This window comes from Carassius gibelio, chromosome B3 (assembly GCF_023724105.1).
Source record: "Carassius gibelio isolate Cgi1373 ecotype wild population from Czech Republic chromosome B3, carGib1.2-hapl.c, whole genome shotgun sequence".
Lineage (NCBI taxonomy): Eukaryota > Metazoa > Chordata > Actinopteri > Cypriniformes > Cyprinidae > Carassius > Carassius gibelio.
The window spans coordinates 16,348,303-16,363,245 of NC_068398.1; the positions used below are offsets into that span (position 1 = coordinate 16,348,303).

Here is a 14,943-nt window from a genome sequence, read left to right on the forward strand (position 1 = left end):
ACTCGATGGTCTGTGTCGGATCTTCTGGTCACTTGTGTGTGTGTGTGTGTGTGTGAAACATTTTGACATTATACTGTATAATCTACACATTATGTATATAAACGTCTCATTAGTTTATCAATTTAAAAGTCACAGTTAAAATGCCCTTCTGCATCTTTAACTTTTGTTGTTGTTGCTTTTTAGACAACATATAATTACTTAAAATTAGTATATTATTATTCTACTGCTAAACATTTAATGCAGGGGTTTTTTTATCCATACGGTTTATAATATTTCTAAATGATTTAAAACAACTTTCCAATTTCATGTATGTTGATTGACTGTAATTTGTACATTCATTAAATATAATTTTCTGTAGAATTAGAGCTACTTAAGATTAACCACGTTCACGGTTTTAATTTTTAATTGCATTGCCTTCCACAACAGATTTCTTTTTTAATCTTACTAAAATGTGTTATTTCTGTTAATATCAGTCATTGTTTATTGCAGATTATTTTGGTCACAAAACTAAATTAAATGTATCCAGTAGGGCTAACTAATAGAAGAAAAATCACATTTGTTACTTAAAGAATACATTCATTCATCTCTTTATTGTCTTACACATCAAAAGTTATCAAAAAAACAATTACAGAGAATGGAAGAGTGAAATAGTTCTGTACAGAAATAAAATTCACTGCAGTATCCAGCTATAGAAAGACTCCTGTAAAATGCTCACACAGAGAAAGAAAGAAAAAATGAGTGATTCTGTATTTTGCATTGGCCTCAACATGGCGGCCTGCCAACTGATTTCTGTTTAAAGCACTAACATCAATACAACATCAATAGATGACGCTGGGCATAATCTTCCTCCAGTAAACCACCACTTCATTGTCCGATTTGAATTGCTGGTGATTTTTGCTGAAATTTAACACAAAAAGGTGAATGGCTAAAATGGCCAGGGAATTTTTGCATTGAAAAGTAATCACACTGACACACTTACAAACAGAGATCTTTGTCATGTTTTTTCAAAAGAAATATTGATAATCTATCAAACCAAATGAATCATTAAAGAGTGTGTCCATATAATTAGTTAAGTATTTTTAATAATAGTATGAAACAGTAAAAAGGGGAAAATTAAAAGGCTTTCCGATCTATGAGCCTACTATGCATTACACTTCAATGTCAACACCTAAATAATAATAATAATAATAAATCAAATCTTTTTTAACACAGCAATCCAAAAAAAATCATCAGCAATTAGGGCTCACAACCAAACAAAAACAAAACAGGAAAACAATAAGGAAAAAAAAAAGAGTGAAAGATTGAATAAAATTTGTGAAAAGTGGTCAAATATGATACACTCCAATAAACAGTACTGTTCTTCTAACCTTACTCATGTTGGCTGGGTAAAGTAAGACTTGTGACTTTGAAATGTAATAAACAAACTGGAACAGCAGGAAGTGACAGACTGTGAATACACATGAGAAAGATAAGATGCTTCCTTATAATTCCTAAACGCTCCATTACCTTCAATTAAAACGAGAAAACCAATGTATGCCTAGAAAATAGAAAACACTTCACTGGTCTCTGGTAACTGAATGCCTTTTTATCGCTACAGCAGTTTTCCGGTACGTTTCCTACTCTCCAGCATACACAATAATGAAAGCTTAAAGCCAGCAATGATGGCCTCATTAGCATTAGGTCAGAAACAGAAACGGTTCACTTGGGAAAAGTGCAGTGAAACAAACAATGCTCAGCATCTACTAAAGAAACAGCAAAATCCACTCATTTAATTCCACCAGCTTCCAAGAAAGGAAGTAAGAAAGGTGTTTTCTCAAATCCTTTTGTGCTTTAGTATTGCACTGAATGTAAGACTTTGCCCTAAATCTCATACCAGACCAGACCAGATGAGAAGAGAGGATGCAGAGATCTACTGTTTTTCTGCTGCTACCTGTTTAAAAGTTCCTGCATAAAGTCAGAATGGTTAAAGGTGTGTATGAAGAGAGGAGGCGGTGTACAAAGAGGTGGCAGTTACAGCCCAATGTCTTGTTTGAGGTAGAGTCATTACAAACTAGATCAATGTACTGCCATATTATCCAGCTGAGCAGCATTGCTGAGCTGTTAAACAAGTTGGTATTGTTTGATTTTAATTGTTTTTTAATTTGACTAACGAACAGACAAAGAACATCCATCTGAAACACAATATACTGTAGTTTTCCCTATTTTTTCATTTTGTCTTTAAAAGAGCTACTGTCATTCATTAACATGTGCTATTCAAGAAATGCAGAAAAAAATCCAGCCAGTATGAACTTAAATGTAAATATCATTAAGAGAGAAACATCTTCAACAAAACTGTCTCGACTACTAATTTAGTTACTAATGTATTCAATTATATTACTCCTGATTTAAGAAATTTTCATCGCCATCAGATAGACATGATTAAAAATCATGTGCAGTTACCACATAAAGATACTGTATAAACAAATGGGGGGGAAACAGGTGCAAACAAGGTGAATTCAAGCTATTTGGGACATTTTCCCCAGTCGTTTCAATGACAGAAAGCATCTCAATTGACCAGAATTCACCCCATAAGGAAAAATGAGAACCCGACTGATCTTTATCACTCTGTGACCTTAAGTAAAGTTCACTCTTAAAGTGATAGGCCTCTCAAAAAAGAAAATTGTCATCATTTACTCAGCCCTTGTTTTTCTTCTGTGGAATGTTGGTAACCAAACAGTTTTAGTTGCCATTGACTTCCATTGTATGGACAAAAAACACTGAGACATTTTTTCAAAATATCTTCTTGTATGTTCTACAGAAGAAAAAATGTATATAAAGGATTAGAAATGGCATGAGCGTGAGTAAATGATGACAGAATTGAGATTTTGGGGTGAACTACCCCTTTAAAAACAAGAGTCACTGCTACTTCATCCGACTCCTCTGACTGTAGATTGCTTTATTACAGGCGTCTTCATTTCATTTCTGTACACCTTAAGGGTCTTGGCTTTGCACTGATGATGGAATGTCTGATTTGGTCCTGTGTGTTATTATTGAAGACACAAACAATCCAGCCATTGATGTGTAAGATCTAGAAGACTCGGATGTGGTAAAAATATCTGGTATTGGTTTTGCTGGTTTCTAAAAAAGTTAAAGAGATTTTGGATCTTTTTAAATGTTTTATGATTGTTGTCCTATTGCTTAGCCTACAAAGTAAATCGGAGCCTTTTAACACACACGAATGAGAGAGGACACAGAAACTCACAGAGCAGAAACAGAGAAGATTCAGACTAAAAACAAGATTACTTCACAGTGATATCAACAGCAGCCAGTGAAGGGAAACCTGGCAGGTGAATCTAATATGACATTAATAGTGCAAAACAAACACACTCTCTCTCTCTCCGTCGCACTCACTCAGATAAATCGAAAGCATCTCAGTAGACATTCAAGCCAACACTGCAAACTTCTACTCGGATCAAGGTGCGAGGGACACGAGGAGCAGACAGACGGAGGGAGAATCTGCGAGATGGGCTCACTGTGGCTTCCCCAGCAAGTTGGACAGGAAACTGGATCCCTGGGTTCTGTTTTGGCCCCCCTGCCCCCCTCCCAAGGGATCCAACTGGTTCAGCTCAGACTGATCCAACATCTCAAAGTCCTCGCCATCAAAGTCCAGATCTGTGTCTAACTCCGAGCTCGACTGCTTCCTGTATCCCCTCGGGGGTGCTCCTGGCCGTGGGCCGCTCTCTCTCCGAGGACCCTGCGGTGGGCGGGGCTGCATGGCTCCTGCGATGGCTGCCTGGATCATGTTGCTGGCGATGACCCCTGCCAGGTTACTAGTTAGGTCAGAGGTAGTATTTAGGGAGCCGAAGGAGATCTCGGGGTCGAAGTCTTCCTGATCTGAGTCCATCTGGGTGTCCAGGTCCAGTAGGGCGGAGGTAGAGCCGCGAGGGCCAGAGAGCGCGGCTGAGTTGAGACTGGGCAGCCCGATGCTGGCATCATCATCGTCCTCCATCAGGGTGGCATCTGGGTTGATGGAGGGGAAGTCTGGAAGCCCACAGGCAAATGATTCTTCTGGATCACTGTGTCTGTCTAGATCTATTAAGGGAAAAAATAAAGATTAAGATATTATAGCATGAATTGTCAGTATCCATTACTCCAGTCTTCAGTGTCACATGAACCTTCAGAAATCATTCTGATATACCAAAACATTTCTTACTGGCCACAAACTTTTAAACAATATTGTAACAAAAACAGAATTCATGCATACAGTAATTTAATTTTGGAATTGATTCTGATATTTAGTTTTAATTAATTTGTTTTTTCAACTTAATATACAAACATAATAGCCTTTAACCTTGAAACAAAATATCTATATACTGTGACGAGTCAGCTGCCTCCTCCCTGATTGTCACCGGCACCCCGTCCTAAATCGCCGCCCTTCACCAGGCTCCCGACTGGAGTGGGTGTGTGAGAGGAGGGGCGCTGGACGAGTCAGGGCTGGCGGCGTGTGATGGGGCACACCTGAAGGAAGTGGAGCCTCATTACCGCCGCTGTTTAAAAGCCCAACGCGCCTCTCCTCAGGAGACCGGTCTCTTCCCCGTGCATGCACACTGGTGTCCTCGTGGGTCCAGGAAGGGTGCGTTGAGGGACTCCCGCGCCACCAAGACGTGAGCTGCCGGACCCGCGATCCGGATGGGAACCGCACCCGTATACACGGCCGACGGGCCAGGATGCCGGGCCGTCCATCCCCTACCAGCGCCGCGGCCAACGAGAGAGACGCGGCCGCTAGGAGAAGCCGCCGCCCCTCGCGCCCCGGACCAAGGAGGGGAGCGCGTGCGGCCGCCGGACTCCGCCCCTTGCCTGGACCCTTCCTTGATGAACACTGCCCGACCCACACAAACCCCGCAGCACAACGAGGACACCAGATCCCCTGTTATTTTGGACACTTTCCCCCTTTGGCCACTTTTATTCCCTTTGTTTTATGATTTCTGTTAATAAAAGCCTCTCCGAGGCCTGACGCCACGCCCACTGTGTCTGTCTTGTGCTCCTCCCGTGACACTGGTGGAGAATGCGGGCAGGCGGAGCCTAGACAGCGCAGTTGGGAAACGTCTGGTGACGTCACCCCCCTCTCGCTTGCAAACGTTCGTGAGAACCCAGACTGGGACGGAGGAAAACTGGGGACAGCCTCCCAGCCACACAAGGGGTAAGTGACTTTTCCATTGTCATTTTACCCTGTGGTTGGTTGAGGCTGTCACTAAAACCCGGTTTCTCTGTCCCTGTTCTGGTGCGCTGCGAGAGGGAGGACCGCCCGGAGAGGAAGCCCCGCCCACTCCGACCGTTTGGAGCCTGGTTGAGGATGGTAGCACTCCCGTGTGGGTGGCGCCCTGGGGACGGGGATGTCGCTTGGGAGGGGGAATGTGACGAGTCAGCTGCCTCCTCCCTGATTGTCACCGGCACCCCGTCCTAAATCGCCGCCCTTCACCAGGCTCCCGACTGGAGTGGGTGTGTGAGAGGAGGGGCGCTGGACGAGTCAGGGCTGGCGGCGTGTGATGGGGCACACCTGAAGGAAGTGGAGCCTCATTACCGCCGCTGTTTAAAAGCCCAACGCGCCTCTCCTCAGGAGACCGGTCTCTTCCCCGTGCATGCACACTGGTGTCCTCGTGGGTCCAGGAAGGGTGCGTTGAGGGACTCCCGCGCCACCAAGACGTGAGCTGCCGGACCCGCGATCCGGATGGGAACCGCACCCGTATACACGGCCGACGGGCCAGGATGCCGGGCCGTCCATCCCCTACCAGCGCCGCGGCCAACGAGAGAGACGCGGCCACTAGGAGAAGCCGCCGCCCCTCGCGCCCCGGACCAAGGAGGGGAGCGCGTGCGGCCGCCGGACTCCGCCCCTTGCCTGGACCCTTCCTTGATGAACACTGCCCGACCCACACAAACCCCGCAGCACAACGAGGACACCAGATCCCCTGTTATTTTGGACACTTTCCCCCTTTGGCCACTTTTATTCCCTTTGTTTTATGATTTCTGTTAATAAAAGCCTCTCCGAGGCCTGACGCCACGCCCACTGTGTCTGTCTTGTGCTCCTCCCGTGACAATACACACATTCAAAACAAATATTTTCATTAGATGTGTACACTCGCATATATTCTATGAGTAAGGAAATATTTAATCAATTTTTACTTGATCCTTGCACCAAGTCATACGATTTTCTTTAAAATATTACAACGGTTTTTCAACACTGTATGAAACCAACGTGAATACAAATTGCACATTTCTAAGGCTATGTTGTGTTTTATTTATTTTTTCTTCCTTTTCGTTACTGTAGACAATCTTGTCATTGACTCGCATACAAAGACTGAAAAAAAGACGTCATCAAGGTGTCTTACCCTCAGAGCCATCTGTGAGGGGTGTGTGACCCCTGGAGAGGTTAAAGGTGCCGTTATCCATGTATGAAACCTCAGCATCTGAGTGCTCGGAGTCAGTCAGTGCCAGTTCTTTAGCAACAGCTGCTTCATCAAACTACAGGGGCAAAATATTTAGAGAAGTGTGAGTGTATTAGAAAAAAACAATGATCTTCCAATTTGCTTTTTACTGTCATGACCCCCTGCAGACCCCCTAACCTCATGAGCATGCAGCAGCTCTAAATCCCTGTGATATAAATAACCCTGTTTCTGGGCTCACCGTCGGGCAGAATGCAGCCAGTTCTTCTTCGCTGTCACTTGCGTCATCTGAGGTCCCGCTTCTGAAGGGCTTACGAAGAACTGCAAACACAGAAGGGTAAACATTAGTTTGGTTTATCACAACGTCTGAGAACTGTAACATACAGTAAAAGATAGCTACAAGAGACATCAACTGGTCATGTTCACAAATGCTTATTGTTATAGGTAAATGTCAAATACAATTGAGAGACTGAGTCAAAGTAATTCAAAGTTTCTGTACAACATTCAGTATAACCAAACGTGTTGATTCATTCTTCAGCTAAAATCATCATTTCGTTCTACTGTCAAACAAGATACTGTATGCAACAGACCCTAGTCAGGTTAGATGCCATTTGAATATTGAATGTCTTCATGCCTATAAAATATATATCAACAAACACCTAGAAAGGTTGTTTTGCACAGATTTGTAGAATAAGAGCTTTACATGGAGAAGACTGGTTTGGAGATAAAATAGCAGGCAATTTTGCTTAAATAGGAATCCACATAATAGTATATTTTTGTTTTCTTCATGCATGAAGATTTTGCATTGTGATGTTGTGTGTTGATCAACAGAAAGCTGCTTGGTTTGAAAGACTAATGTGTTAACAGTGCATCACTACATTATTCAAATGGGACTTTATGCACACAATTTTATCTTCAGATATAGTCCTTAAAATACAACTCTAAAAATGCAAAATTTGTCTTCAGCATAACATCAGTTTTATGGGACTCTCACTGTATAGATCTACAGTGTACTTACACTGGTTGTCTATAGGCTTTGACATCATATATCCTTTGGCGCTGAAGTCCAGCCACTGCAGGGCTGGCTCCAGCTTCACACATGCACGCTGCCACAGCCGATAATACAGAGCCAATGGGCACAGCAACACACCCAGCACTGAGGGACAGGACAAGAAAGAAAGTGAATATTCTGCAGTTGTTAAGGCTCTGGAGAAAATGAGCAAGCCCTGATGGATTTCTGCTACTCACAAGCCATGTATGACAGCACCAGTCCAGGGATGTAGCGCCCCACCATGGCCACTGACGTGAACAGCCCACAAACCAGCATACAAAACTGTAAAACAATGGAGTTTCATCATTTGATAAATGTTTAGCATTTAAACAAAAGAGTTTGTATATTATACCAACAATATAATAATTCAACCTCATAAAGCAGTCATAAAAGCCATAATAATAATGAAAGAACTTCAATGACACGAATGCACAACTAAATGCATTGTGGTTGGTCACTTTACATGATGCTCAGAAAGTCTCTTTCTAAGTGAGCCAGGAAAAAATGTGCAAACTGGACCAAACTATTTTAAGCAAGTCAAAAGTCTGTCTACACACACAATATAGGGCTTATAATATCACCATGCAATTGTCACAAAGTTTCTGGTTTGTACGTATTCTCACCTTGCCTGGATTTTTCCGTTTGAACTGCACAATATCTGTTGCACAGGAAGAGCCCATAACCCAAACTTCAGCCAGGTGGTGGCACAATTCAGGCACGCTCAAAGTCCCAGGCTGCACCAGACCCCAGCTGAGAGCCAATCAGAGAAGAGCAGAGAGAATTAATAAATAACAACTCAAGCCTCACACCACTAGAAAAACCTGAAAAAGAATAAACAAACTGACGTTACCTTTCATTCTCGCTCTCATCTTGCCTTTTAACTGTAAAACAAAAACAAACAGTGTAAGGTACATGTGTGAGTATTACAAGACTTTTTTTTCACCATTTGCTTCATTACATTTTCACTTCCGTCAGAAATATGAATATTTCGACAGGTTTTATGAGTGCAACACTGACTTTTATATTAGTATCTTGTTTTAATTATTTTAAAGACGTCCCAGAAAGGAGATCAAATGCTAATAAGCCACTGTGTAACAGCTACATGCAAAATATTGATTCAGGTCGATACTGTTCTCCTCCTGGAAATGCACTAAAAGGAACTGTCAATTTCATAACGTGATAGGAGCTGAGTGAATGGGCAGGGAGAAAATTAAACTCGAGTGGGTCACAGCACAAGGAACACCGAGATATTAATCACAGCCAATATGATTCATATTAAAATGATAAACAGATGGAAGAAAGATGAGGTCTTATAGGTAGTAGCTGTAGACAGGCAGCAGAGGAAGGTCAGTTGTACCTTTGATCTTCGGCCAGATCTTATTCCTCCAAGTGTCGACACAAACAGCCAGAGCCAGACCTGATGCCAGCAGAAAGAGCAACCTCAAGGAGCTCAGAGCAAAAAACCTGAGAAGAGATCAGAAAGACTGTAGTCCATTATTTATACTCTATTTCAGCATGAAATAACATTGAATAAAAGCTTCTTTTTTTTTTAATCATTTTTGTGAAATGTCTTGAATCATCCCTTTTTTATGCATTACAATGTGTGCTTTATACTGCAACAGCAGCTCTACTGTGGATCCTCTGAGCAAAACCTTGTGTTGGCACCCGTCACGCATTTATCATCCTGAATGTATGAGGAAACCTTTGTTACACAGGTGTTTCCAGCCCCAGTGTCTTCCTGTGCAAATCTCAGAGACAGCGTGTGCTGCACAAGCAGTTGTGATTTCCGACAGTTTCGCTGCATGGCTAATTACTGCCATGTGCTACAGTACTTGAACAAAAGGTGAGCCGCCACTGAGACCAGGCTGAATTCTGCTGAGCTCTCGGTGTGGAACCAGACAGCGAATGCTGTTTATTGACTGGATCAAACAGCATTCCCACATGACCTGTCATATCCACAATAACCAAACTGGTGGTGACAAGTACTTCTTTATAAGCACAGAAATATCACAAACGGTTCCTCTGCTGTTAACGGAGACAAATAAAAAGAGATAATAAGATCAGGAGAATATTTCTCTGATGGAGAGGGTGGCTGCACTAAGTGAATGAAGACTGCATGCCTGAATGATAAAGAACAAGAGAGGGAGCCATTCAACCTAAAACGATCCTTCCCTCCACATCTTTCCCTCCTGAGGCATTTCATCTAAAGCTTTTCAGACTTATTAAGCATCCTTTATAGCAAACAGTCAACATAAACTCTCATTCCCAACTAAGTTTACTTTTATAAATGTCACATTTTTCCTTAATGTACATTTTAAATTAGTTTGGATTAGATTTCTCTATATTGTCATTGCACATGTAAGGTACAAGGCGATGAAATGCAGTTAGCATCTAACCGGAAGTGCAATAAGCAGTAAGTACAGAATATACAGTGTCTACATAGTATGTAAACAAACTTTTATCTTGAACGCGATTAATCGTTTTGCAGCCCTAGATTAAAGATTAAAGAGGCAAACAATTTGTAATCTTTGTAGTAACTGCACAAATGAAATGACCAGGACATGCCTTTAGCAAATAAATAGGGTCCACTTTGAATTCATGCTGATTTTAATGCACAAAAGCGTGTACTAAGAGCACATGGCTTCCCAAGTTAGGCTGGCCTGAGAAAAGTCTCAAGGCATGAACAAGAAATCATACAACTGTAAGACCAGCCCCAACAAACTGATTTGGGAATACAGCACGTTACTTTGAATTTTTTATTCAATCTTATCAAATACAAAATAATAATATTGATTGTAAATCCTTTAATAAAGTTCATATTAAATATTAATAACATTATGATTCATATATTACTTATATAGTGATTAATATTATAATTGTATGTGTGTGTGTGTGTGTGTGTGTGTGTGTGGTAGCGTCTCTCATATGCAGTTATCTACTGTATACATTAATAACTGACAGTAGGAGGGGTGGAAGACAACATACAGCATATACAGGCCACAGAAATCCAGTGCAAACTGATCTCTGCTTAACAGGCCTTAGTCAAACATGGCACCTAATACAAAATAAAACGTTATTGTTCTGTCAATCACAAAAACACAACGCGTGTGCACTCAGCATTGTTTTAACAGTTGCACACCAGTAAACCCAGAGCCCACTGTCTAAATATAGACACTATACCAGCCTGACCATCTGTTGCTTATCTTAAATTAAAGGAGCAAACGTCTAGAACATGTCGACACGTATGCATCCAGATAAAACAAGAAAGGCTTATACACGATACTCAAAAATGTTCATGAATAATGTAAACGTTTCAGCTGAAAGCACTAACGTTAGGTTGTAAACAGAGCCCGAGTGGAGATAACGTGAACGTTAAATCCATGGAGATAAAGCTCATCCACTCACCAGAACAGGACATTGGCGGCCGTGTACAGCAGGGCGCTGTGAAAGGGTCTCTCCCACAATAAAACAGACTGCAGATAGGCGAGCAGGCGCTCGTGCGGTCCCAGCCGCTCCAGCAGCATCGCTTTCACGGCGCGGAGCTGCTCTTGACTCTCGCCGGAGCACGAGCCGCTCCGGAGGCCGACACGAGAGCGCAGCTGCCCCGCAAAACCGCTCCCTTCAGCCGCGTCTTCCGCTCCAGCCATACTTACGCGTCTGGGAAACGTGACAGCAAAAAAAGTAACACAATCTATAATATCAGAGTGCTGAAAATACACCCCGTGCTTTAGAAACGATCTGAATGTATGTATCGCTAGTTAGCTTTAGCATGAAGCCGCTCAGGGCAGAACAGCAGAAGGCAGACCTCGCGCGAGGCTGTCACCGTGCATACAAAGCAAATGTGAAATAAAACCCATTTTTGGGGGTCTGATTTGCTATATTTAAGTGTCAGCACAGGTTCTTTTTTTATGTTGTCACCGTGCTGCTGTCATGTCCAGTCGTTGTTTTAGTCGCGAGAGCAACAGCGCGAGCTGCGGAGGACGGACTTGATCTGGCCAATGAGATGAGAACAACAACCAACAGCTCTCTCTTCAGATGAGAACAACAACCAACACCTCTCTCTTCAGATGAGAACAACAACCAACACCTCTCTCTTCAGATGAGAACAACAACCAACAACTCTCTCTTTAGATGAGAACAACAACCAACAGCTCTCTCTTCAGATGAGAACAACAACCAACAACTCTCTCTTTAGATGAGAACAACAACCAACAGCTCTCTCTTCAGATGAGAACAACCAACAACAACCAACAGCTCTCTTCAGATGAGAACAACAACCAAGGACAACCAACAGCTCTCTCTTCAGATGAGAACAATAACCAACGACAACCAACACCTCTCTCTTCAGATGAGAACAACAACCAGCGACAACCAACAGCTCTCTCTTCAGATGAGAACAACCAAGGACAACCAACAGCTCTCTCTTCAGATGAGAACAACAACCAACACCTCTCTCTTCAGATGAGAACAACAACCAACAACTCTCTCTTTAGATGAGAACAACAACCAACAGCTCTCTCTTCAGATGAGAACAACAACCAACACCTCTCTCTTTAGATGAGAACAATAACCAACGACAACCAACACCTCTCTCTTCAGATGAGAACAACAACCAGCGACAACCAACAGCTCTCTCTTCAGATGAGAACAACCAAGGACAACCAACAGCTCTCTCTTCAGATGAGAACAACAACCAACGACAACCAACAGCTCTCTCTTCAGATGAGAACAACAACCAACAGCTCTCTTCAGATGAGAACAACAACCAACGACAACCAACAGCTCTCTCTTCAGATGAGAACAACAACCAACGACAACCAACACCTCTCTCTTCAGATGAGAACAACAACCAACGACAACCAACACCTCTCTCTTCAGATGAGAACAACAACCAAGGACAACCAACAGCTCTCTCTTCAGATGAGAACAACAACCAACAACTCTCTCTTTAGATGAGAACAACAACCAACGAAAACCAACACCTCTCTCTACAGATGAGAACAACAACCAACGACAACCAACACCTCTCTCTTCAGATGAGAACAACAACCAACGACAACCAACTCCTCTCTCTTCAGATGAGAACAACAACCAACGACAACCAACAGCTCTCTCTTCAGATGAGAACAACAACCAACGACAACCAACAGCTCTCTCTTCAGATGAGAACAACAACCAACAGCTCTCTCTTCAGATGAGAACAACAACCAACAGCTCTCTCTTCAGATGAGAACATCAACCAACGACAACCAACAGCTCTCTCTTCAGATGAGAACAACAACCAACGACAACCAACAGGTCTCTCTTCAGATGAGAACAACAACCAACGACAACCAACAGCTCTCTCTTCAGATGAGAACAACAACCAACAGCTCTCTCTTCAGATGAGAACATCAACCAACGACAACCAACAGCTCTCTCTTCAGATGAGAACAACAACCAACGACAACCAACAGGTCTCTCTTCAGATGAGAACAACAACCAACAACAACCAACACCTCTCTCTTCAGATGAGAACAACAACCAACAGCTCTCTCTTCAGATGAGAACAACAACCAACAGCTCTCTCTTCAGATGAGAACAACAACAAACACCTCTCTCTTCAGATGAGAACATCAACCAACGACAACCAACAGCTCTCTCTTCAGATGAGAACATCAACCAACGACAACCAACAGCTCTCTCTTCAGATGAGAACATCAACCAACGACAACCAACACCTCTCTCTTCAGATGAGAACAACAACTAACGACAACCAACAGCTCTCTCTTCAGATGAGAACAACAACCAACAGCTCTGTCTTCAGATGAGAACAACTACCAACAGGTCTCTCTTCAGATGAGAACAACAACCAACAACAACCAACACCTCTCTCTTCAGATGAGAACAACAACCAACAGCTCTCTCTTCAGATGAGAACAACAACCAACAGCTCTCTCTTCAGATGAGAACATCAACCAACGACAACCAACAGCTCTCTCTTCAGATGAGAACAACAACCAACGACAACCAACAGGTCTCTCTTCAGATGAGAACAACAACCAACGACAACCAACAGCTCTCTCTTCAGATGAGAACAACAACCAACAGCTCTCTCTTCAGATGAGAACATCAACCAACGACAACCAACAGCTCTCTCTTCAGATGAGAACAACAACCAACAACAACCAACACCTCTCTCTTCAGATGAGAACAACAACCAACAACAACCAACACCTCTCTCTTCAGATGAGAACAACAACCAACAGCTCTCTCTTCAGATGAGAACAACAACCAACAGCTCTCTCTTCAGATGAGAACAACAACAAACACCTCTCTCTTCAGATGAGAACATCAACCAACGACAACCAACAGCTCTCTCTTCAGATGAGAACATCAACCAACGACAACCAACAGCTCTCTCTTCAGATGAGAACATCAACCAACGACAACCAACACCTCTCACTTTAGATGAGAACAACAACCAACGACAACCAACAGCTCTCTCTTCAGATGAGAACAACAACCAACAGCTCTGTCTTCAGATGAGAACAACTACCAACAGGTCTCTCTTCAGATGAGAACAACAACCAACAACAACCAACACCTCTCTCTTCAGATGAGAACAACAACCAACAGCTCTCTCTTCAGATGAGAACAACAACCAACACCTCTCTCTTCAGATGAGAACATCAACCAACGACAACCAACAGCTCTCTCTTCAGATGAGAACATCAACCAACGACAACCAACAGCTCTCTCTTCAGATGAGAACAACAACCAACAGCTCTCTCTTCAGATGAGAACAACAACCAACACCTCTCTCTTCAGATGAGAACATCAACCAACGACAACCAACAGCTCTCTCTTCAGATGAGAACATCAACCAACGACAACCAACAGCTCTCTCTTCAGATGAGAACAACAACCAACAACAACAACCAACAGCTCTCTCTTCAGATGAGAACATCAACCAACGACAACCAACAGCTCTCTCTTCAGATGAGAACAACAACCAACAGCTCTCTTCAGAAGAGAACAACAACCAACACCTCTCTCTTCAGATGAGAACAACAACCAACAGCTCTCTCTTCAGATGAGAACATAAACCACCGACAACAACAACCAACACCTCTCTCTTCAGAGGAAAACAACAACCGACAACAACTAACACCTCTTTCTTCAGATGAGAACAACTTTAATAATCTCCCAGACTACATGTTTGTTTCTTATTAAAGGTTGTCACAAGCGTAAACTCTACTTAAATCAAATGGTGTCATTTGGATGAGGTTTGATAGGAAGATTTAGATTTTACAGTATGGTTTATAAAACCATAATTAGGTAATAAAAGCCCAAATATCGTTCATAATTATTATTTATATAAAAGAAATACTAAAGATATTATGGATTTTTATCTGCAAACTTGAATCTAACTGAAGGAGTTTTTTTTTTTTTTTTTTTTTTTTTTTTTTTGTGTAGTTGTATTTGGTTCTG

At 42.5% G+C, this 14,943-nt stretch overlaps 1 protein-coding gene and 2 long non-coding RNA genes across 5 annotated transcripts; 1 reads left to right on the top strand and 2 right to left on the bottom strand.

Annotated features, from left to right (window-relative positions):
* Window positions 1-571: 571 nt before the first annotated feature.
* Window positions 572-11,428, bottom strand: retreg3 (reticulophagy regulator family member 3). The gene is made up of 9 exons (XM_052551283.1): window positions 10,876-11,428; window positions 8,828-8,934; window positions 8,321-8,351; window positions 8,094-8,220; window positions 7,668-7,752; window positions 7,438-7,575; window positions 6,661-6,740; window positions 6,366-6,498; window positions 572-4,071 (listed from the first exon to the last, which is right to left on the bottom strand). The coding sequence occupies exons 1-9, from the start codon at window positions 11,115-11,117 to the stop codon at window positions 3,509-3,511; spliced, it is 1,506 nt and encodes a 501-aa protein (XP_052407243.1). The 5' UTR covers window positions 11,118-11,428; the 3' UTR covers window positions 572-3,508.
* A 784-nt stretch (window positions 11,429-12,212) lies between these two features.
* Window positions 12,213-14,205, bottom strand: LOC127952649 (uncharacterized). Of its 2 annotated transcripts, XR_008153020.1 has the most exons (6): window positions 14,057-14,205; window positions 13,783-13,866; window positions 13,645-13,750; window positions 12,969-13,106; window positions 12,495-12,578; window positions 12,213-12,336 (listed from the first exon to the last, which is right to left on the bottom strand). It is a non-coding gene; the product is annotated as an uncharacterized LOC127952649 (long non-coding RNA). The 2 variants fall into 2 exon arrangements; XR_008153021.1 differs by lacking the exon at window positions 13,783-13,866 and having other exon boundaries at window positions 13,645-13,718; window positions 14,057-14,198.
* Window positions 12,657-14,709, top strand: LOC127952648 (uncharacterized). 2 transcript variants are annotated; one of them, XR_008153018.1, is made up of 2 exons: window positions 12,657-13,486; window positions 13,603-14,709. It is a non-coding gene; the product is annotated as an uncharacterized LOC127952648 (long non-coding RNA). The 2 variants fall into 2 exon arrangements; XR_008153019.1 differs by having other exon boundaries at window positions 14,015-14,709.
* Window positions 14,710-14,943: the final 234 nt, after the last annotated feature.

Excerpts from the sequence above, each read along its gene's own strand:
- retreg3 (XM_052551283.1), bottom strand. The coding sequence starts at position 11,117 with ATGGCTGGAGCGGAAGACGCGGCTGAAGGGAGCGGTTTTGCGGGGCAG. Across the intron at positions 6,741-7,437 it reads AAAGCCTATAGACAACCAGT|TTCTTCGTAAGCCCTTCAGA; the intron begins GTAAGTACACTG and ends CTGTGTTTGCAG. Across the intron at positions 4,072-6,365 it reads CCTCACAGATGGCTCTGAGG|ATCTAGACAGACACAGTGAT; the intron begins GTAAGACACCTT and ends TTCCCTTAATAG.